Source organism: Macaca mulatta, chromosome 12 (assembly GCF_049350105.2).
Source record: "Macaca mulatta isolate MMU2019108-1 chromosome 12, T2T-MMU8v2.0, whole genome shotgun sequence".
NCBI lineage: Eukaryota > Metazoa > Chordata > Mammalia > Primates > Cercopithecidae > Macaca > Macaca mulatta.
Window position 1 is genome coordinate 139,084,165 of NC_133417.1, and position 23,986 is coordinate 139,108,150.

The 23,986-nt window shown below is 50.8% G+C and overlaps 1 protein-coding gene across 1 annotated transcript in view; it reads left to right on the forward strand.

Annotated features, from left to right (window-relative positions):
• The window catches only part of MROH2A (maestro heat like repeat family member 2A), a 40,512-nt gene that overhangs the window by 15,452 nt on the left and 1,074 nt on the right, over positions 1-23,986 (forward strand). Inside the window, exons 16-34 of the mRNA XM_001110486.5 lie at positions 66-218; positions 1,721-1,843; positions 2,784-2,863; positions 4,557-4,665; positions 5,466-5,561; positions 7,966-8,070; positions 9,193-9,316; positions 9,842-9,960; positions 10,507-10,659; positions 11,092-11,246; positions 13,328-13,487; positions 13,566-13,759; positions 14,081-14,218; positions 14,751-14,865; positions 20,350-20,499; positions 20,610-20,792; positions 21,335-21,490; positions 23,079-23,210; positions 23,822-23,924. Coding sequence (XP_001110486.4) covers positions 66-218; positions 1,721-1,843; positions 2,784-2,863; positions 4,557-4,665; positions 5,466-5,561; positions 7,966-8,070; positions 9,193-9,316; positions 9,842-9,960; positions 10,507-10,659; positions 11,092-11,246; positions 13,328-13,487; positions 13,566-13,759; positions 14,081-14,218; positions 14,751-14,865; positions 20,350-20,499; positions 20,610-20,792; positions 21,335-21,490; positions 23,079-23,210; positions 23,822-23,924 — 2,548 coding nt within the window. The remainder of the gene's footprint in view (positions 1-65; positions 219-1,720; positions 1,844-2,783; positions 2,864-4,556; positions 4,666-5,465; positions 5,562-7,965; positions 8,071-9,192; positions 9,317-9,841; positions 9,961-10,506; positions 10,660-11,091; positions 11,247-13,327; positions 13,488-13,565; positions 13,760-14,080; positions 14,219-14,750; positions 14,866-20,349; positions 20,500-20,609; positions 20,793-21,334; positions 21,491-23,078; positions 23,211-23,821; positions 23,925-23,986) is intronic.

Genomic DNA, 23,986 nt, shown 5'->3' on the forward strand with positions numbered 1-23,986 from the left:
CCATCACTTGCATCTGGAGCAGCCCCTGCTGCCCTCAGTGGTTCTTTTTCTCTTTGGCCTTGTAGAAGGACCACCCCTGGAGGCGGGAGACAGTGAAAAGTGCCCTCATGGTGATGTATAGCTGTGTGGCCTCCTACTGCCACCCCCAGTTGCTCCTCAACCTCGTGGACAGCCCCATCACCACTAAGATCATTCACCATTATGTCAGCAGCTGCCAGGTAGCCCCATCTGCCTGGGGGGATGTCGTCTGGACCAGGCTGGTGGGGAGTAGTCTTCTGCCACTCTCTGGGCACCTGCATCCCTACCCAAGGGACATCCAGGCATCCTACCTGATGCCCAGCACGTGGGAAGCCCATTGCCCAAATGTGCTGTTCTCTGTGCTTTGGTGGCATGCAGAGGGGGTGGGGGTGAGGATAGCCCCTCTTCCAGAGTGCTGGTGGGGTCCCCAGAAGCCACAAGATGAGCCCCACCTCGTCCCAGCCTTTCCCACTCCCTCTGCCCTTGCCTCTGGCCCTCCCTGACACTGACCCAGACCCTTTCATAAGGAACAAGAAGTGGGGTTACCTTCAAAGACATGCAAAGGGACTGGCTATTTTCTTGGAATGGCAAGGAGGGGGAAACACAGAGAATAAAGCAAAAATTGTTTTTATTTTTTAAAACTGTGGCAAAATACACATAACATAAAGTTTACCATCATAACCATTTTTAAGAATGCGTATAGTTCAATGGCATGAGGTACATTCACATTGTTGTGCCACTGTCACTGCCATCTGTCTCCAGAATTCTTCATTTTGCAAAACCAAAATCCTATATCCATTCAACACCAACTCTCCATTCCCTTCTCCCCCCAGCCCTGGCAACCACCTTTATTCTTTCTGTCTGTGTGGCTTTGACTAGTCCAGGTACCTCATCTAAGTGCAATCATATGATAGTTGTCCTTGTATGTCTGGCTTATTTTGTTTATCATAATGTTCTCAAGGTTCATCCCTGTAAAAGCAAGCATTTTCTCAATAACCTGTTCTGCCTCTATGGTGACACATAGGGCTCAGGGCCCCTGGTCACTGAAGGTGGCCCCTTAGCTGCTTTGCTGCCCTCAGGAGGCTTGGGAAGGTGGCATCTTCGTGGTATATTAGTTCGTTTTAATGATGCTGCTAAAGGCATACCTGAAACTGGGAACAAAAAGAGGTTTACTTGGACTTAGAGTTCCACATGACTAGGGTGGCCTCAGAATCACGGTGGGAGACAAAAGGCACTTCTTACATGGCAGCAGCAAGAGAAAAATGAGGAAGAAGCCAAAGTGGAAACCCCTGAAAAACCCATCAGATCTTGTGAGACTTATTTACTATCATGAGAAGAGCATGGGAGAGACCGGCCCCCATGATTCAATTACCTCCCCTTGGGTCCCTCCCACAATACATGGGAATTCTGGGAGATACAATTCAAGTTGAGATTTGAATGGGGACACAGCCAGACTATATCACATGTGGACACAGGTGCTGCACCTCACCTCGGATCCCCGCCATGTGCCTGTGGCCCTGCCATGTGGCAGGTGCTCCATTCATGTGGTCAAAGGACACAGTGAGGCTGCCCATCTCTCAGAGCATTCAACATTGAACGCTTTCTTCTGAGCAGAGGGAGTCCAGGAGCAGAGGCTGCATCTTGGATTCTTCTGGGGCTGCTCACAAACATTCTCTCCCTCCTTTCCCCCTTCTGGGCTCAGGACATCTGTCTCAAAATGGCCTTCATGAAGAGTGTTGTGCAGGTTACCAAGGCCATCAACAACATCAAGGACCTGGAGGACTTTCACTTTGCCCAGAAGACGACTCTTACCAGCATCATAGTGGTAAGCTGGATGAGGCACCTCCTTGGTCCTGGTCCTGGTTTTGGGGTCTAACTTCCTGTGGTGAGAGGTTTTCAAAGTTCCCGAGGGCATCTGCAGAGCTCTCTGAAGCCCTTCCCTGTCTTGGCTCTGCTTTGACCTAACTGTAGGAGTTCTGAGAATGATTTTTGTATCTGACAAAGAGTTTCACAGCCAGTCAACTGTTTGGAAACAGGGTGGCAGATTCTGGCTGTCTTGGGTCCTGCAGTGCCCAGGGCAGCTGGTTCAGGCCTGATAGACAGAGATTCCCTGGGCTGGCTTAGCTGTAGCTTCCCCGTGTCTCTGTGGGAGGGCCTTAGCGGCAGGGATCTGCTGGAAGCAGGACTTAGAGTGAAGCCCTGAAGGATGCACAGAAGGATGTAAGACAAAGAACATGTTCACTGTCCAAAGGCTGATGGAGCCTATGGGGCCACCAATGTCCTTCATCCCCAGGCCTCCGCACTCATGTCATTGCCAATGCCTTGGCCCCTCAAAGCTGCTTGGGTTGTGCTGGAAGTGGCCCTTGAGGGACATGAGATTGGGTGGAACGGAAGGCAGTGAGGAGGAAATGGGATTTATTTGGCTCTCACTGGCCAGGAGCTTTGGACCTGTACTTTCATGCTAGTCTGGAGCAGCCGTGTAAAATGAGTCTCCAGGTCCTGTTTTGCAGAGGAAGTGCTAGCCCAGGGGCACACAGCAAGTAGATGAGCAACCCGAGCTGGGAGCCCGGGACCACTTTGGGCCCTACTCCTACTCTGCTGCCTCCCCTAAGATGCCAAAAGCCAAATGGCCCTAAAAAGAACGAAAGAGATATGTGGGACGTTAGACGCTTTGGGAAGTGCCAGGTCTTTCTCGTGCTGACGCTGGTGAGTGCTGCCGCCATCATGGTCACCAAAAGCTACCACCTCCTGCTTGTGTTGGGCAGGCGGTCATTGAGGCAGAACCGACTGACAACCTGGTTTCTCCAGTGCGAGCCTTGGCGATGGAGGCCCTCTCACACCTGAGGTGAGCTGGGCCCCCACCCGCACCCCATCCCAAGGGGTGGGGAAAAGTTCAAGACCATTCCTTGGTGCTCCTTCAGGGGTTGTGCCTCCTCTTTCCTCTCCTGCCTCTGTAGCAGGGGTCTCAGTTGGTGGCTCCCCAGGGCAATGGGCCAGCCTAGAATATGGGGGTCAGCCTCAGCCACTCCTTTCTATAATTCTCAGCAGGATTTCAAGTTGGAGCAAGCCCACGTGGGTGGGCTGCTCTTCCATTGATTGGGGATATTTTGAGCAAAATAACAGTGATAACACTAAAGAGCATTGCAGGCATCCTTCAAGATGAGTCAGGCTTAGTCAATGAGTTGAAGGGCTCAGTCAACTATTTGTTGATACCATTGGTACAAAATGATCTAAAGCCCCAAGACTTGCCTTCCTGGAGATGCCAATCCACTGGTGGGGAGGGGGAAAGGGGAAGAAGTTATGGATTTATAAAATTAGTATTTAAAGAGGTTGGCTCATCTCTAAGAATACCTCCTCTATAGGGGAAGATTCATTACTTAGGCTCACAGCAGAACTATCTGATGCTTTAAGCTGCATCAAACAGGCAGATTTTAAAATAAATGTCATGAACATCAACTAAGCACAATTATGTGCTGAGTACTGAAGGGACACAGATAACATAAGACCTAGTCCAGCCTTTTAAGGACTTCAGAGATAAGACAGACACATACAAACAGACTTATAGGTCAACGCTGACTAATAGGACTGCGTTTGCAGATAAACCCCCACACACACCAACAAAAAAAAAATCTGAGAACAAAAAAAAGGGGCTACTAACAAAATGCAACTCAGTTTATACAAAAGGAGCTATCAAAAGACTTGGTGCAGAGTTGGCATTTGGCTTTTGACCTGGGCTTAGGCAGAATGACTGGACTTGGGGCTTCCTAGGAGAGTGCAATACAAGACACTTTGGGGGAACAGGAGTTTAAAGTAGGATGGTGGCTCTCAACTCTGGGGGCACAATAGAACTCATGGGGAACTTTTAACAGTATGGATATCCAGGTCCCACTCCAGATCCTGGGGCTTGGACAGGGTCCCTGGGGGTCCTTAAAAAATCCTCGAGGTGTCTTTAATATGCATCAAGCTTGAGAATTATTGATGAAGGGGCTAGAAGGAGAATGAGCTAGCATGCACCAATCGCTAGCAACTACCTCTGGAGGGTTTATAAAACACAGATGGCTGCAGTCCACCCCTAGGATTTTTGATTCAGCAGGTCTTGGTTGGGGCCATAGAATTTGTGTTTCTCATAAACTCCAAGATGAAGCTGCTGCTGCCGCGGTGGTGGTGGTCCAAGCATTACATGTGAAAGCCCCTGGACAAGCACCAGTCTGGGAGGTCAGATTCCATGGTTGTAGTTGGCAAGGAGCAATGGAATGTTTCTGAGCAGATTATTAATAGGTTCAGAGTAGGCAACAGCAGATAGGAGAGATGGCCTTGAACCCCTGCATCTCCCCTTCAATCACAGGCGAGAGTCACTGGACACTGGTTACTGGTCAGAGCCAGGGCTCCTGGGGAGGGATGCTTGCCAGAGCCTCCAACTGGAGAAGTCGGGCTCTTCCTCTTCTAGGACATGTTTCTGTGTCCAGATTGGGCAGTGGGGCAGCAGAAGCTCAACTCCCCAGTGACTGTTCCTCTCTTGTCACTGCTTCTTTCCCCAGCAAGCTGAAGCCTTTCTACTCCACAGAAGAAAACAGTGAGCTAATGGATATCAGCATACATTCTGTAATTTCTCTCCAACTCCCAGGAGAGGACAATGAGTCCATTAAGGTAGGTCCCTCTGGGATGCCTCTTTGCTGGGTCAGGACCTGGAAGTTAACATTAACATGGGCCATGCTGAGAGTCCACCTTCCTGAACCAGCCTCGAGTGTTTAGAGGCAGCAGAGTGTAGCGAGCTCTATCAGCAAATGTAAGGTAATGCTAGCTGTTGAAACAGATAAACCCTGAAATCTTAGTGGATTAACAACATAAAAGTTTATTTATTACCCAAGTCAAGTCAAGCCCAATTGTCAATGGGATTGGAAATAGAGCTGCTTTGTGCAATTATTCAGGAACCCAGGCTGGCGGAGACCTCCTGCCTATCCTCAGTGCATGAATCCCAAGGTCCCAATCAATGGGTATTGATACCCAGCCTAGAGAGAAGGAAGAGAAAGTCTAGGGAAGGCTTGAGAGCCATTTTGCCCTCCTTCTGTTGGCTGGAACACAGTCACATGGCTCCACCCATGCAAGGAGTCCTGGGAAATATAGTCCCTGATGGGATGGCTGTTTCCCTGAAAACACTGTGGAAAAGGAGAAGGAATCTTTTGTGGACAGGTATCCCTGCCTCAAGGGACTGGCCCTGGATGAAGAATCAGAACTGGGCCCCAGGAGTCCAGTATCCTGCTTTGTAAAGTGAATTCCTCTTAAATGGTTGTCTTGTACTTCACTAGAGAAAATGAGTGTCAAGAGCTCAGACTGAGCAGAAGTTAGTGGATGACTGCCAGACGCCTCCCTGGCATGGACTCCCTGCAGGGAGGGGGGTTGTGGGTGCCCCTCATTGCCGCCTATCTCTCTCTCCCTCTTGGCTGTAGACCCTGTATGCAAATGCCCTGAGCTCCCTGGAGCGGCTGATGGAGAGCCTCCTGCAGAGGCAGCTGGACCCCAGGGGGCTGCAGGAGATGGTGCAGGTGAGTTGCCTGGCGGCAGGCCAGAGCCAGGGATAGCCACTCCTCCCCAGCAGCTGGCCTGAGGGCCAGACTGTGGGGAACAAGGGAGTGCATGAAACATTGTTTTAGTGATTTCATTTTTATAAAATTCCAGATTTGCTAAAAATTTGCAAGGGTAGTGCAAAGATGCACTTCATGCAGATTCAGAGTTCTTAATACTTTGTCACATTTTCTTTCTCAGTTTTCTTCTGTCTCCTTCCACATACACATACATCTTTTGAACCATGGATAGCTGCAGACATCCAAAGTAACAGTACTCTCTTATATAACAACAGTGCCATGATCAAATTCAAGACATTTAATGCTGACACAATACACGTATTAAAACTAATGGCCCATATTCAAATTTCACGAGTTGCCCCAATAATGTCCTTTAGAGCTGTTTTCTCCTTGATCCAGGATCCAGTCCAGATTAGGCACTGCATCTACCCGTCAGGTCTCTTTGTTCTCCTTTCGTCTGGAACAGCTTCACAGTCCTTCTTTGTCTTTCATAACCTTGGCACTTTTGAAGGGTACTGGATAGGTTTTTAAAAATTGGGTTGTTTGCTTTCTTTTTATGGAACTTTTTACAGGTTTTACATATTCTGGATACAACCCAACAGATACATGATTTGCAAATATTTTCTCCTAGCCTGTGGCCTTTTTATTGATTTCCCATTATCTTTTTGTTTGTTTGTTTGTTTTGAGATGGAGACTCGCTCTGTTGCCCAGGCTGGAGTGCAATGGCGTGATCTCGGCTCACTGCAAGTTCCACCTCCCGGGTTCACACCATTCTCCTGCCTCAGCCTCCTGAGTAGCTGGGACTACAGGCACCTGCCACCAAGCCTGGCTAATTTTTTTGTATTTTTTAGTAGAGACGGGGTTTCACTGTGTTAGCCAGGATGGTTTCAAACTCTTGACCTCGTGATCCGCCCACCTTGGTCTCCCAAAGTGCTGGGATTACAGGCGTAAGCCACCGCGCCCAGCCAATTTCCCAATATCTTTTAATGAGCAGAAGTTTTTAGTTTCGACGAAGTCTAATTTCTTTTTTTTTCTTTTATGGATCATGCTTTTGGTGTCAAATCTAAGAAATCTTCCAAAGATTTTCTCCTATGTTTTCTTCCAGAAGTTTTGTATTTTCAGGTTTTATGATTAGGTCTATGATATATTTTGAGTTAATTTTTGTATGGTCTGAGGTACAGGTCAAAGTTTAATTTTTTGCCCATGGATAGCCAACTCTTTTAGCACACTTTGTTGAAAGGACTGCCCTTTTTCCTTTGAATTACCTATGCGCCTTTGTTGAAAATCAAGGGCTCTGTATATGTGGGTCTATTTCTGGACATTTATTTGGCTTTATCAATGTGTTTGTCTATGGTACACCAATACCACACTGTCTTGATTACTATATCATAACAAGCCTTAAAATCTGGATCAGATAGTGTAAGTCCCTAGATTTTGCTTTTTTTTTTTTTTTTTTTTGCTGCATTTCACAGGTTTTGATACATTGTGTTTTAATTTTATTTCAGTTCAAAACATTTTAAACTTCCCTTATGATTTCTTCTTTGACCTGCAAGTTATTTAGAAATTTTCAAATATTTGGGGGTTTCCCAGAATCTTTCTGGTTTGAATTCCTAATTTAACTGCATTGTTGTCTGATGACATACTTAAATCCCATATTTTAAATCCTTTTAAATTGACTGAGATTTATTTTGTTGCCCAGATACCATCTATCTTGGTAAATATTTCATGTGTATTTGAAAAATATTCTGCTGTTGTTAAGTGTAGTGTTTCAAAATGTCTTTTAGGCCAACTTGGTTAGTATTTTTCAGGTTTTCTATCTTCTTTTTGATTTTCTGTCTTTTTGTTCTATCAATTATTGAGAAAGAGGCACTGAAATTTCTGACTAACAGTGTGCACTTGTTTATTTCCTCTTTCGGTTCTTTCATTTTTTGCTTCATGTATTATTTAGCTATGTTATTAGGTGCATAAACATTTAGGATTATGTCTGGTTGACGAACTGACCCTTATTGTGATGACATGATCTTGTTTATCTATGGTAATGTGATTTGCTCTAAAATGAACTTTTCTATCAGAATGGCCTCTGGAGCCAGGAGTGCATGGTGGGCTGTGCTCCTGGCCCTTCATTATAGGCAGACATTTGGAGCCAGGCCAAATGCAACAGTCAAGCACCATCCTGGTGAGAATGCTGGGGATGCTCTTTGCCTGTCTACAGCCTCATCTCCCTTCACAATGGGGCCTGTCTAGAACCACAAGGAAACACTGAAAGTCAATCTGAGTGGGAGGGTGAGGCGGGCAAAAGCTGGCCAGGAAAGGGCTGGCCCCAAGATTTTAACAACCACTTTGGTGTTCTGGGCTCTACCCATAGCTTCTGGAAAAGTGGATCTTGTCGGAGAAAGAATGGGAGCGGGAAAAGGCCATGAACCTCCATCTCTATCTCATGCGGATCTATGTCCATAGCACTGCTGTCTGCGTGAGTCCAGGAATCCCCAACCCCCAGCCTGCTGCTCCGAAATGCACAGAAAAATTCCTATCTCTATCTGGAAGATGAGGGAACACTTATGAAATTAAGTTCTGTCCCCAGAGGGTCCCTTGGGAGAGGCTGCGATGACCTAGTACCCTGGGCTGGGTCAGGGAGGGAAAGGGTGGGATTGTGGTTGGCAGAGCTCCAGGATTTGTGGGTCCTGTGGCTTCTGTAGTGGTGAGAGCCCTTTTTAAGAAAAAAGATACATACTTATGAACCCCACATTGGTTAGGAAAGTGAATATTTACTTTGAGAAAATCAAGTGCTGCTAAATCATAAATTTTGCAAAGCTTGACAAGTACCGCAACCCTTATAATGTCTAGAACGATGTAGTGTTTACTGATTGACCATCTGACGCAGCCTGATGAGACTTAATTTTCTACATTTTTTGGCTCCATGCTGTTTGACTGTCTTGTCCTCAGGATGGCTGTGGCAGGAGGACCATGGAGTCAGGGTCTGGGGTGCAGGGATAGGTATCTGGTCTTGGGAGGTGCGGGGAGAGAAGTGGGCTGGGCATGACCCTGGTCCTGGGCACCTGGATGGAGGTGGGGATGAAGGCTCAGCAAAATGAGGCAGGGGCCAAGACCAACACTCAGCAACATGTGATGCCAGAGGCTGTGTGGATGGCTTCATCTGGGCTCTCATGACATTCCCTGCAAGAGGAGGTGCCACCATCATCTCCACTGTGCAGACAGGAAACATGAGACCGAGAGGAAGAGTACCCTGCCGAGGCCGCTCAGTCAGTGAGCAGGAAGCTCTGATTTGATCCCCAGGGTTTGTTACAGGAACAACTGGGCCCAAGTTCAGAGCTGTGAACTGAGCAGAGCTGAGTCGGAGGGAGTCCTGAGCCGGGGTGCACAGTTCCAGGCTACTCAGCCTCCAGGGACCCACCTGTGGGCAGGGGAGGCTGGTGCTTGGGCAGGGTACAGGCAGTGGCACCCTCCCCTTCCCCAAATGGATGTTTTCAGAGCAGGGTTTGCCCTCTCAAGTCGCCCTTCACGCTGCCCCTGGGCAGCAACAGGTGTGCATGAGAGCACAGAGGTGTGAGCCCCGTGGTGTCCTGTCCCTCAGATCCCCCTAAAGATGGGGCAGTTTGGCACAATGGTCGGACTCATCGCCCCGTGTACCTGTGATGCCCATCAAGGAACCCGGATGGCCTCAATGAATGTCCTGTCCAGCCTGCTAGATCTTCACGGTATGAGAGGGCAGGACATGAGGACCAGCCCCTCTGGGAGGGAGAGAGGGCTAACTCCAGGAGTGTGCACTGTGGCCAGCCCTGGAGGGAAGCGTGGCCTCTGTGCAGGCAGGCATGGAAACAAACAAAGGTGACCATCAGAGGGAGCAGTGAGGGGAGAGTTCACCAACAGGCTGTGGAAGCTTCCAGAAGGAGAGGTTCATTAGCCCGGATTGGCCCCGGAGGGCAAGTGCTGGGCACTGAGGGCCTGGCTGGGAGAAAGTCAGCTCCCAGATGCCAAGCATGTGACAGAGCTGGCCCGAGCTGAGTTCAAGGGAGAGCAGGCCTCTGAGCAGGGTGGAGTGCTGGTGCGGGCAGAGGCCGCCACAGGGAAGGACCAGTGAGAGCAAAGGTCAGAACTCCTGGGATGTTCATATGCTGGAGGGTGGCTCAGGCCTGCAAAGCCAGGGCAGGAGGTAGCCACGAAGTGGAGGTGGCCAGGCCCTTTGTCCCTGCTGGTCATTTCTGAAGTTGTATTCCCAACAGCAAGCCAGACCTGCTCCTTATGGGGCTCTTCCAAGGAGAAGGAGCTTGAGAAATGTAAGGGGGACATCCAGAGCACAGACGTGGAGAAGATCTTCTGTGCATCCTCCAGAATCGCCAAGGTGACAGCTGGGGAGCCTGCCTGGGCTGCCAGGCTGGTCTTGTGGCCCTTGGCCGTCTCTCAGGGAGGGGGGCCTTCCCGGGCTGGCCGCACAGCCCAAGTTCTCTGGGGTCTCGGCCTCCATGGCTTTTGGCCCAACTCCTGCCCTCTGTGTTGAAAGGGCCTGCAGTATGTCAGGTCCCTACTGTGTCTCTGGCACACAGTAGGTGCTTAATCTGCCTTGCTGTCTTCTCCCTGTCTCTGTGATGTGCCACACTGGGTGCGGAAAGGGCCATGGGAATGATCTGGATGGGCCCTGCACGTGGTGTGGGCACGTGGGCAGGCTCATGGCACAGTGATGAAGTGCCTGGAGAGCCACCCAAACAGGGGCTGGGGACTTCAGGGGACCAGGCCCCTTCTGGCTCAGCCCAGGAGAGGAGGCCATGGCCATGGTCTGGGAGAGGATGGGAGCCTGGAGTGGGGCCATGGGGTGGGACAGAGGAGGAGGGAGTGTCAGCAGTCATGGAGTGGCAGGGGAGGGCAGGGGAGTCACCCGCTCTGCTCCTAGATGGTCTGCACGGAGTTTAACTGCGATGAGGTGGTCTCGCTCATCCAGAAGCTCTGCGAGAACACTGGGGCCATGGACCTGCAGCACGACAAGGCCTCTGTCACCTGGATAGGCTCCTTCCTCCAGATGCGGGCCAAGGAGCTGGAGGACAAGGTGGCAGAGCCGCGGCAGGGCCAGCAGAGAGTGGGGCTGGGGCTGCCTGGTGTGCCCAGATGAGAGGGAAGGATGAGGGCCTCACTAGCACTCACTGAGAGTGCCTCCCCCAACCCCTGGCTGCTAAAGAGGAGGAGGAAACAGAGTTCTAGAACCAGAAAGAGGCGTGTTGAAGGTAGCCTCGTTAGTTAAGTGCACGCTGACCTGGAGGTCCAGGCTCTGCTCCCCAGAGCACACCACCTCCTGCACTGAAAGCCTGTGAAAATGAGTTTGAGGCAGAGACCAGAGGATGCACTAGAGAAGGTGCTGGGTGTTTAACCTGCCCATTGTCCAAATGGGCCAGAGTCTGTGGAGCAGAGGCATGTCATGGGGTTAGTGCAGGAGGCCATGGGGGCCTGGGCTGCCCCCTGGTGATGCCCCACCCCTACCTAGGTGGCCGAGATCCTGAGCGCCATCCTGGTGCACCTGCCGGTGGTGGACCACCCGGAGGTGCGGCGCCTTCTCATTGAAGGCATCCTGCTGCTGGCGCACCATCACCAGGAGACCATCCTCACGTCGCTCCTGAGGCAGCCCCTGCCCATGGAGAGGTGGGTGTCCTAGAGGAGGCGGCCCCGGCCTCCTGTGCCAGTTGAACCATGCCCAACTTGCCACCCTGATGTATTCCAGAAGCCTGGAGCCTCAGGCAGTACCTTGCCCCGCCCTGAAGGAGGTCGAAGCCCTCTACCTGTACCTCCTGCAGGAGGTGCCAGCCTCCGATGAGCCACTGACAGAGCCCAGGCTTGTAGAATATCACCACATGGAGCTGGAATCTGGACCCGTAGCTCCCCAATGCCTGGGGCAGTGTCTGTGGAGTTCATTCTCTCCCAGAGCAGCTCTTTCCTTCCCTGCAAACAGAGCTCCGGCAGATCAGCTGCAGGATGTGGCTCCACGGCCTGAGCAAGCCCTGGAGAGATTCCAGGCTGTCCCGATTTCTTTCAAAATGTGTCCTAAGAGGGGAAGCAACTTGTCCCAGTCTCCAAGGGGAGAATGGCCCAACCTCCAGCCCCGGAGGCGGCCATGAGTGATGCAGAGCGACCCCGTGTTTATTGGTGTTTCTCTGCAAACAGCACAAAGCTCCTGTGTGTGCTACAGCATGACGGCACGGGCAGCTGGGCATGGTCTCCCCACACATGGGGAGTCTGTTTGGGGTGGTACCAGAATTCACCTGAGAGGAGCCAGAAAGAGCTAGGCAGTCATCCCCAGAGCAGTGGAGCCTGTGCTGGTGCAGGGAGATGAGAAGATGTCAGGCTAAGTAAGAGGCCTGGAACAGAGAAAAGGGTTTTAGAAACAGGCCCTGGCTGCAGAGCCACAAGGGCTGACCTGCCCGAAATGCAGGCATGGACCTGCCCGAAATGCAGGCATGGCTCCACCGTGGAGCTGCTTCTCATAAGGGCCGCCCTGCCGTGGGTCCAGCTGGGAGGGTGATGCCGGTTTCATGATTTAATGAGGCTCAGTGGCTCATGGGGCAGTGCTGGGTGGGGGCAAGGGGGATGTGCAGTGCAGCCCTGGGTCAGGCTGGCATGCCTGGTGGCCACGTCACACTGGCTTTCACTTAGTTTGCCAAAATCTGTATTGGTTTGCTATTGCTGCATAACAAATTACCACCCACTTAGAAGCTTCAAACAACACCCATGTGTTAGTTCACAATTTCTATGGCTCAGGAGTCAAGGCATGGGTTAGCTGGGCTTTCTGTTCAGGGTCTCGCAAGCCTGTGATGAGGGTGTCAGCTGGGCTGCATTCCAGAGCCTGGGGTTGTTTTCCAGGATTGTGTCATTGTTGGTAGTTGTTTGTTGCCAATTGTAAGACTAAGGTGCCCCTTCTTGTTTCCTTGCACCCCATGGCTTCTTTGCAGTGGGTGCTGATGAGTGCACTCTGCCCCCTCTCCATTTATTCCTGCCCCCAGGCCCATCTCCCCTCAGACCCAAACTCACCTGCTCTTGTGCATTTGGTTTCGTCGGTTCCAATACTCAGTTTACACATCTCTTTGTTCAACTTAACCTTGTTAAATTCTATTTAGACTTGTTAGACTTGCATTAGCCTTTTAGAACCTCCCAGATGCCCCGCTCTCTGTGCCTCTCTACCTATCCTGGGGGCCTTCCCTTCTCAGCAGGGCCATGGGCTTGGACTTGGAAACCAGGAAGGCCCTGTTCTAGCTGCAGTTTGGCAGGTGGCCTGACTGCTGCAAGCCTCACTTCCCTCTTCTGTGGAATATGGAGATAAAAATACCTTCCTCAAAGATGTGTTGGGAGGGTTAGGTGACACAATATCAGAAAGCTACCGACAACCAAACCTGATGCAAACTGGGCACTAGGAGGTATTGTTGGACATGTCCGTACAGTCATCAAGCATGTGGGGGTCTCTGTGGCCACCTAGCAGTGGAGCTGGGCTTCTGCGGGGGCCATGGCTTTCCCAAAGGTACCGTGAGCCCATGCAGAGAAAGGGGGCTGAGTGTACCGTCAGGGGCCTGGGTTCTAAGCACGCAAATTTTGGTGGCTCCCTCCACCTCCCTGAGATTCAGTTCCCAGAGTCCAGCCCCTACTTAGGGGGCTGCCAAGGGGTTGAAAGGGATTCTTACCTGCCAGGGCACATGCCAGGAAACTCACAGTCCTTGTGCCCTAACTTTGGTTAGCCACCTGGCAGAGGTGTGGCTGGCAGTGTCGGAGAACGTGCCCTTCGCCCGGACCATGCTCCACAGCCTGATGGGCCGGCTGCAGTCACGGCTCAGCCCCAGAGTCAGTGCCACCTCCAAAGCTGACATCTGGCGCCTGGCTGCGGTGGACCCCCTGATGGTGAGTTGCAGGCACAGGCCCCAAGGCTCCTCGGGGGTCTCTGGGTAGTAGCCCGATGCGCTGGACTTCTCTCTGCAGACCCTGTGCACCATCCACCTTCTCATTCAGAAGCTGGATGAGAATGACAAGCTCCCGGACTTCCTCCCTGACCTCACCTACACCCTCCTGCTGCAGCTTGGCAGCAGCCACCGACCAGAAACTGCCGTGCCGGCCCTGAAGATGTGGAAGCTGGTCCACACCGCTCCTCTGCCTGAGGAGATGAACCTGCAAAGGTGCTCTCAAGGGTGGTGGGTGCAAGGCAGCAGGCCTGGGCTGGGTGTGTAGCCACGGGCTGCCCCTTAGTTGCCAGTGGACTCCACTGAGGGGCCCTCTGTCTCTTCCTGGTGGGAGCTGATCTTACTCAAGATGCCGTTCTCATGTGTGTCAAGCACAGTGTGCTTTTCAGAGCTCGCAGACCCACTCCCTCCCTGGACCTTTCCCTCAGCCCCTTGGGCTGGGCCCAGCAGGCCCTGGGTCCCCACTTCAGATTGCAGCAGCCTCCCCAGCCATGCGCTCCCCAGGGCAGTGCATCACAAGCTCCCACCTCCCTCCAGGGTCACTATCAAGTCCATGCAGCTCTTGTTCAAGAGAGTCAAGAGCCAGCACCTGGCACGTGCTCTGGATGAGCAGGCGGTGTGGGACCTCCTGCAGGACGGCGGGACATTCCTGGAGGGTGTGAGCCTGTTGGCCAGGTGGGCTCTGGCTCCCACAGGGTGGCAGGGGGACCGGCAGAGGCACCTCCTTGCTGGATGGAAGGGCTTCTTGTGAGGACATGGTCCGGTCATGGCTGAATGCCTTCTTTCTAGGGGAATTGCCACACCAACCTGGGACTCTAGGATGGTAGTGGTGTGCAAGATAATGAGAACCTTTTATTCAAACCCTTCCTGCTCAGAGCAGATATGAGGGCAGAGAGAGGAGGGGCTTGCCCCCCGGGCCACACAGGGTCTGGAGCAGGCCAGGGATCAGAGTTACTTCCGGGGTCCTAGTCACTCCGGAGCTGCCCTCACTCTAGTCCCCTTTGTAAAAAGGAGATAGACATTGATTCACTGACAACCTCAACCAAGCCCCAGGAAAAGGAGGGAGAAGTCCAGAGATGTTAGGACCTCTATCCAGGGTTATCCTGCCAGCAGGGTCCAGGCACTGGTGTGGCCCCGGCTAGCTCTTGGCAAACGTCAGGCAGGGGTGGGGCCACCTCCACGACCTGGCACCGTCTCTCCTCTGCAGACTGTGCATGCAGCACGTGGAGGGCCACAGGCAGAGGCTGGCCGAGCTGGTGCTCAGGGGCATGGATTCAGAAGTCCTGAGCTGCCGCATCAGCAGCACGGCGGTCTGTGTGGAAGTGAGGCACCGGGTGCGGGTGGGGTGCAAGCGGAGGGGATGGGGTCCCTGGATTCTTCTGGGGATGGCTCGTCTCCAAGGCATGGGAGTGTGGGGGACAGGCGAGCACCCCTCCTCTGAGTGCTGATTCTCTCATCTGCTCCTTCATTCATTCATCACATGAGTAGTGCAGGGCAGGCCCTGCTGGAAAGACAGGCTGAGCCCTACAGCATTGTAGCTAACTGATGTGTGACCAGGCAAGTACAACAACTCAGGGAACCCAGGGAGGGCACCTGGGTTCTCGCTGGGGCAGGCTTCCTGCAGGAGGGCTCAGAGAGGCCGAGGGGCTTTGCAAGGCGGGAAGGTAGGGCCCAGCGACCCTATCTCAGAGCCAGTGTTGGAGCATCCTGAGGGCAGTGATGCCCAGGGCACCCCAGGAACCAACCACAGCCCAGGCCAGAGGCCAGCCAGCCTTTTCTGTAAAGGACTGCATAGTAAATTTTTGGCTTTGTGGCCAACTTGGCTGTAGCAGGAAAACAGCCACAGCCAATACGTCGACCAGTGGGCATGATGGTGTCAACCAAACCTTATTGATGGACACTGGAATTTAAACTTCATGGTAATTTCATGTGCCATAAAATTTTCTTTTCTACGTTTATTTTCCCCAACACTTAAAAATGGGAAAATGAGTTTCGGTAGTGGGCTGTACAGAATCTCCTGGAAGTACAAGACCAGTCCGGGAGGCATTCACCAAACTTTTATAGGTTCTTCAGGCCTCTGAAAATCTTCAAAATGAGGATGCGAAGGAGCTCCCTCGTTGTGTCACCCAGGACCTGGCCTTTGATGTGTCTGAGTTTAGAATTTTCAGTGGCTAGAAACCACACAGGGCCAAGCCCAGGTGCTGGAATCCAAGGGCCTGGTTAAGAGTCTCTGCTCAGTTGCTGATCAACTGAAGATGAAGTTACTTAGCATCTCTGAGCTTCAAGCTCTCCATCTGCCAAACGGGGGAAAGCAGTGCCTTCTTTTCAGGGCTTTGGTGAGAGCTAAATGAGATAGACCGTGTACACATTGCTTGCTTGGGAGGTAAGAGCTCATTAAATGCTAGTTAATTTGGGCTGTTTAAAAATTAGGTTCAGCTTTTTTGGTTCCATATGCATTTTAAAATAATTTTTTTTCTAATTCTGTGAAGAATGTCAATGGTAGTTTAATGGGAATAGCATTGAATCTATACATTACTTTGGGCAGTATGGTCATTTTCATGATACCGATTCTTCCTATCCATGAGCATGGAATATTTTTCCATTTGTTTGTGGCCTCTCTGGTTTCTTTGAGCAGAGATTTGTAGTTCTCCTTGAAGAGGCCCCTCACTTCCCTTGTTAACTGTATTCCTAGGTATTTTATTCTCTTTGTAGCAATTGTGAATGGGAGTTCATTCATGAGTTGGCTGTCTGCGCTTGCCTGTTGTTAGTGTATAGGAATGCTTGTGACTTCTGCAGATTGATTTTGTATCCTGAGGCTTTGTTGAAGTTGTTTATCAGCTTAAGAAGTTTCTGGGCTGAGACAATGGGGTTTTCTAGATATAAGATCATGTCATCTGCAAACAAAGACATTTTTACTTCCTCCCTCCCTATTTGAATACCCTTTATTTCTTTCTCTTGCCTGATTGCCCTGGCCAGAACTTCCAATACTATGTTGAATAGGAGTGGTAAGAGAGGGCATCCTTGTCTTGTGCCGGTTTTCAAGGGGAATGCTTCCAGCTTTTGCCCATTCAGTATGATATTGGCTGTGGGTTTGTCATAAATGGCTCTTATTATTTTGAGGTACTTCAATACCTAGTTTGTTGGGAGTTTTTAACATGAAGGGATGCTGAATTTTATTGAAGGCCTTTTCTGCATCTATTGAGATAATCATGTGGTTTTATCTTTAGATCTGTTTATGTGATGAATTATGTTTATTGATTTGCATATGTTGAACCAGCCTTGCATCCCAGGAATGAAGCCGACTTGATCGTGGTGGATGAGCTTTTTGGTATGCTGCTGGATTCAGTTTACCACTGTTTTATTGAGAATTTTTGCATCGATGTTCATAAGGGATATTGGCCTGAAGTTTTCTTGTTTTGTTGTATCTCTGTCTGGTTTTAGTATCAGGATGATGTTGGCCTCATAGAATGAGTTAGGGAGGAGTTCTTCCTTTTCAATGGTTTGGAATAGTTTCAGAAGAAATGGTATAAGCTCCTTTTTGTATTTCTTTTTTTTTCTTGTTTTTTTTTTTTTTTTTTTTTTTTTTTTTTGAGACAGAGTCTGGCTCTGTCACCAGGCTGGAGTGTAATGTGGGATCTTGGCTCACTGCAACCTCCCACCTACCAGGTTCAAGTGATACTCCTGCCTCAGCCTTTCGAGTAGCTGGGACTACAGGCGTGTGCCACCACGCCCAGCTAATTTTTGTATTTTTAGTAGAGATGGGATTTCACCATGTTGGCCAGGATGCTCTCAATCTCTTGACTTTGTGATTCACCCGCCTCTGCCTCCCAAAGTGCTGGGATTACAGGCATGAGCCACAGCGCCCAACCACCTCTTTGTATTTTTTGTAGAATTCAGCCTGTATAGCCAAGACAATCCTAAGAAAAAAGAACAAAGCTGGAGGCATCATCCTACTGGACTTCAAACTATACTATAAGGCTACAGTAATCAAAACAGCATGGTACTGGTACAAAAACAGACACACAGACCAGTGGAACACAATAGACAACTCAGAAATAAGATTGCACCTCTACAGCCATCTGATCTTGGACAAACCTGACAAAAACAAGCAGTGGGGAAAGGGTTCCCTATTTAATAAATAGTGCTGGGAGAACTGGCTATCCATTTGCAGAAAATTGAAACTGGACCCCTTTCTCACACATTTTTTTTTTTTCTTTTTTTTTTGAGACGGAGTCTCGCTCTGTCGCCCAGGCTGGAGTGCAGTGGCCAGATCTCAGCTCACTGCAAGCTCCGCCTCCTGGGTTCACGCCATTCTCCTGCCTCAGCCTCCCGAGTAGCTGGGACTACAGGCACCCGCCACCGCGCCCAGCTAGTTTTTTGTATTTTTTAGTAGAGACGGGGTTTCACCGTGTTAGCCAGGATGGTCTCGATCTCCTGACCTCGTGATCCGCCCGTCTCGGCCTCCCAAAGTGCTGGGATTACAGGCGTGAGCCACCGCGCCTGGCCTCTCACACATTATTATACTCAAGATGGATTAAAGACTTAAATGTAAAACTCAAAACTATAAAAACCCTAGAAGAAAATCTAGGCAATACTATTCAGGACATGGGCATGGACAAACATTTCATGATGAAATCACCAAAAGCAATTGCAACAAAAGCAAAAATTAACAATTGGGATCTAATTAACAAGCTTCTGCACAGCAAAAAAGACTATCAGTAGAGTGAACAGGCAACCTACAGAGTGGGAGAAAATCTTTGCAATTTATCCATTCAAAAAAGGTCTAATATCCAGAATCTATAAGGAACTCAAACAAATTTACAAGAAAAACAATCCTATTAAAAAATGGGCAAAGGACATGAACAGACCCTTCTCAAAGAAGACATTCATGCAGCCAATAAACTTATGAAAAAAAGCTAAATATCACTGATCATTAGGTAAATGCAAATCCAAACCACAATGAGATACCATATCATGCCAGTCAGAATGACCATTTATTAAAAAGTCAAGAAACAACAGATGTTGGCAAGGTTGCAGAGAAATAGGAATGCTTTTACTCTGTTGGTGGGAATGTAAATTAGTTCAACCATTGCGGAAGATGGTGTGGCAATTCCTCAAAGATCTGGAACCAGAAATACTGTTTGACCCAGCAATCCCATTACTGGGCATATACCCAAAGGAATATAAACCATTCTATTACAAAGATACATGTATGTGTATGTTCATTGCAGCACTATTTACAATAGCGAAGACATGGAATCAACCCAAATGCCCATCAATGATACACTGGATAAAGAAAATGTGGTACATATACAGCATGGAATACTATGCAGCCATAAAAAGGAATGAGATCATGTCCTTTGTAGGGACATGGATGAAGCTGGAAGCCATTATCCTCAGCAAACTTATGCAGGAACAGAAAACCAAACATCACATGTTCTAACTTATAAGTGGGAGCTGAACAATGAGATCACATGGACACAGGGAGGGGACCAACACACACTGAGGCCTGTTGGGGGTAGGGTGGGGGAAGAGAGAGTATTAGGAAAAATAGCTAATGCATGCTGGGCTTAATACCTCGGGGATGGGTCGATAGGTGCAGCAAACCACTATGACACATGTCTACCTATGTAACAAACTTGCACTTCCTGCACATGTACCCCAGAACTGAAAATAAAAATTAGAAAAAAAGAAAAAAAATTAGGTTCAGCTTTTAAGAAGCAAGCTATTTAAATTCTTCAAATTTGATAGGGATGGATTATAAATGATTTTTTTTTTTTTTAATGCTTGCTAATAATAGTCTAGGGCTTTACTCTGGGAATTTTCCCAGAAGAGCATTTAAAATAGGTTGTGATAGTTGTATTCACTGCTCTACCCGGCCCTGAATAGGTGCTCAGTATATGTTTAAATGAACTGAAGTGCTGTAGGAAGCTTCTGTGATTGCTGATGTTGGTGTCTGGGACAGAATGGAGGTGGACTGAGTGGGAGACAAAACATTTGGAAGCTTAGAGCAACTGCGCCTAATGGGGGCTTAAGGAACTGGATGTGGGAACAGTCAATAGACGCTCACTTCTCCTGTCCCTGGACTCAACAATTTGCTGTTTAGTTTTCTTTTCAGGCCTCTTTCAAACATACTCAGGTACTTGCATGCACACACGCAGACACGTACACACATGCATGCACACACACGCATACCAGTGAGGTTTTGGCACTTGGGGTACTAGGCCAATAGTAATTCTCCTGAAAGTGAAATTCATGTTTTTTGTGCATTTCTATTCAGATGAGGGTGGGCGTGGCTCTTGCATTTGGCAGTGGCTGTTGTTACCTGAAAAAAATAAATGACGAAATTCCCTCCATCCCTCCATCCCTCCCTCCATCCCTCCCTCCATCCATCCCTCCCTCCATCCATCCATCCATCCATCTATCCCTCCCTCCCTCCCTCCATCCCTCCATCCACTCCATCCCTCCATCCCTCCATCCACTCCATCCCTCCATCCCTCCATCCACTCCATCCCTCCATCCCTCCATCCCTCCACTCCATCCCTCCATCCCTCCACTCCATCCCTCCATCCATCCTGTAACACTTATCTAGCATTCCCCCCATATTTCCTTATTAAATCCCCACACAGACGCTGAGGCAGGTACTAGCATCACCCCCTTTTTATAGAGAGGAAACAGAGGCTGTCAGAGCCCCTCCCCTCCTGTTCACAGAGCCACCAATCTGCATTACCTCTCCTCCCACGTCCCACTTGCTGCTGAGAAATGAGCCTGCCTTGGGGATAACTGCCAAATGTCCTCCCTTTCAGTTCATGAGCAACCCAGTTCTGTACCAGGAGAAGCTGCTGAAGCCAGCAGTGTTGCTGCTGGAGAAGGGTGCCGACCAGGAGGAGGATGAGGCCCTGCGGGTGCTGTCCCTGCGTGCCCTCGGCAACATGGCCCTGGGTGCCCCCAAGAAGGTACTGTGCCCAGCCCTGCGCCCAGGTCCCGGGAGCTGAGGGTACAGGCCGGGTGCCCCGGTCAGCCTGGGAGGGAGGATGCAGGCTGAGGGCTGCCCATGCCCCTCCAGGTGAAGCAGTACCGGAAGGTCTTGCTGGAGAAGTGCCTGGGTGCCCTGAGGGAGCCGGTGAGCACCAGTGTGACTGCCGAGGGCATGGAGGCCTTGACCAAGATCCTGGCTGAGCTCCGAGAAGGGGATGTGGGGTCCTCTTTCGACGCCATGTCTGAGCAGTGCAGAATCTTCTTCGACAACGTGAGTCCAATGAGAGCCTCCATGAGCTTGTTCAGTGAAGGAGTGGGCACTTCTCAGACCCTAAGGAACAGATGGGCCCTACAGCAGAAAGAGCCGAGGCTCCTGCTGGGTGCCAGTGTAGTGACTGGCTGATCACGGGATCTTGTAAAATAAAAGGTCTTCCAACTTCCAGAGTCAGTGCTGTCAAGTGAGGGCTCCTAGGCCCCTGCAGCCCTGCTAGGAGGTAAGGGTGTCCCCCTTTTATTCCTTGCACTTACAAATATCCCCAGGGCACCTGCGTCATCCTGGGCCTCTGCTAGGCAAGGCTGTGCACTCAGATCCCGCACAAGCCCTCAACCAGGGAAAAGGCGGGCACAAAGACCAGAGCAACGCCCAGCCCCTTGAGGGCTCCGAGATCCCTGCTGAAGGAGAGACTCCACCCTGACGGAATGATCCAGAAGGCTCTGCAAGGGCCAAGGCATTGGGTGTTCCTTGGAGAATGGCTGGGGTTTCGCTGGGTTTCCTGCTGCCTGCATATCAGCCCGTGTCCATCCCGGTTGCAGGAGAGCGAGCTGCTGCGTCTGAAAGCCTTCATCCTCTTTGGGAAGCTGGCAAGGGTGGTCGGGATGTCCAAGAAGCAGTTCTTCAAAGGGGAGGTGAAGAAGGCCTGGATCCCCCTCATGCTGCACTCCCAGGACCCCTGCTTCAATGCAGCCCAAGTAAGACACACCCTGGGCTTTACGTCCCGGTCTGGGGCCCGCTGTCCCCCAAGGAAACAGGTTCTTGGGTCTGCTGGCTTGGTGAGCTGCAGGATTTTTTCCTCCTTAGTCGGTTTTCTCTGAGATCCCAGAGGCCACAGCCTGCTCCCTTCTGCCCTCCATCCCTCACACAGGCTGAGGAGAGAGGCCATCCGAGATGACCTGCAAAGCCACCTCACTAAGCAGTCTCAGCCCGGTGTGGGGGGACGTGGCGTGGTGGCCGCCTATAGCCCTCCTCTGCCCAAACCCTTTCTTCTAGCAGATTCTGTAACTGGCAGGTCACTTTTGAGTATTAGGACTCAACATACCCCAAAGTGGTCCTGCCCACTCCCTGCTCCCTGTGGGGCAGGTCCATGTTGGGATGGGAGCGGGCCTGGCTTCTCCCTCTCCACGGCCCAGCTCCTCTGTTGCTTTGGGGCGGGAGGAGGGAGAGGGAGAGCCAGATTTGTTAGTAAATGAGTCTTCTCATTGAGCTGCTGCCTCTCAGGCTGACCCTGGCTGGCTAGGGACCTCAGGCTCCTCACTCCCTGCATGGCCCACGACCTTGACTGCCCTCTTCTCTCCCTAGTCTCTTCCTACAGACTTGGGGGGTGGGGTCAGGAGGTGGCTGATTTGGGGAGGTTCTGCCCCCACCTAGTAAGCCTTGGGATGCAGCTGGCCCCACATGACAGAAACACAATGGCCATTTTTAGCAGATGCCTTGGACCCCAGCCGTGGGGTCACAGGACAAGTTCCCTCAATCTCTTCACTGAGGGCAGCAGTTTCCAGGTGGGGTGGAGCAGGTGGCCTGGGTGGCCCTGGTGGCCCAGGTGGGCCTTACAGGCAGTGAGGAGTATTGAGATGCACGCTCCCTAGACCTGGGCTTTGTACTCACCACCCCAGCTTCCGGGCTCTGCCACATCCCTCTGCCACACCATCCCTGGCCAACCTGGGCACAAAGTGTCACTGCTCAGAGGCTCCTTTACCTTGCCAGTCCTCACCACCCTCTGTCTTCAGCCCACACTGTTCTTCCACGTTTTATCGACAACTGTCCAGTGGGGTGGGAGGGCTTCAGGGAAGGAACCAGGGTGCACCCAGCAAGGGTGACCGAGAGTGAGGAAAGGGCTACCGAGGCGGAAGCATTTTGTCTTCCTGCCCTACTGTCTCCAGAAGCTGCGGCCAGCAGGATGGTTACAAGGCAGGAGCTGGTGGACTGGGCCTGGGAGGTGAGGACATATGCCCAGTCTTGCCTGCTCAAGCCAGGGTCCCACCTCCGATCCCATGGAGGGCTGGGTCCTAGGCAGGGCTGCTGAGGGCACAAAGGTGCTGGCTGAGGGGGCGGGTGGGACTGCATCTGGCCCCAAGGGGCTTTTTATAAATGCACATGCAGCCATGTTCAAGCTGGCAGGGGCTCAGGTCCCAGGTGGCCTCCCAGGAGCCACCAGCCCCACCTTTCTTTGGCTTGGTGAGGCTTTTCTGGAGCTGCCCTCTGGCTTCTTGCCAGCCTCACCCCTCCGGGGAACCACCCTGGCCTGGCTGATGCCTCTGCTGCCGTCCTGTGTCCCTGCAGGCCTGTATGGCTACCATGTTCCAGTGTGTGCATTTCTGGGGCTGGAAGTCCCTGCAGCATACCTCAGGGCCAAGTGATACCACTACTGATGACAAGATGATCGTTTTCCAGACAACCATGTGCTCCATCCTGGTGAGAAAACCAAAGGGGAAACTAGCCCGTCCCAGGTGGCCACACGCTGCTTGGAGCTGGGGGTCCGAGATTGCCACAGCTCTTTCTTGGGGCCCTATGTTTAGCTTCTACACGTGCAATGTCGAGACCGGCACTGTGCAGCAGAAATAGAAGGCAAGCCATGTGCCCATTTCAGCTGTCTGACGTTTCTTTTAGTAGGCACATCCAGAAAAGTGCAGAGGTGAAACTAATTTTAATATATTTCACCCAAATAACTAAAACGTGATCATTTCAACATGTAATCAATATAAAAACTATTATTGTGATATTTTAAAATTTTTGGGGTACCATCTTAAAACCCAGGGGGCACTTTACCTTAATTCAGCCCAGTCACACTTGAAGTGCTCCAGGGTTACACGAGGCTTGTGGCTACCATGTTGGACAGCACAGGTTCTCTGGTCAGATGGGATATGAAAAATGCAACAGGGGACTGATGGTCCTTCACTTGCTAGCTATTCATCTGCTGTGTGACGCTGGGATGGGAGCTTGCCCATGGGAACACTCTTGGCGAATGACAGCCCATTGTCAGGGTCTCATCCTCCAAAGCTGTGTGTATCACTTACTTTTTGCAGACTCAGAAAAAGCCAGCTGTTCTCTATAGCTTCTTGCTAGAAACAATGGCCTATGTTAAAAATAACTTGTCAAGAATTAGAATCGCTGCTTGCAACTTGGCAGGTGAGCAGACAGATGTTTCCTGACTCAAGATGGCCTTTGAAGGCTGTCTGATCCACCCCGCA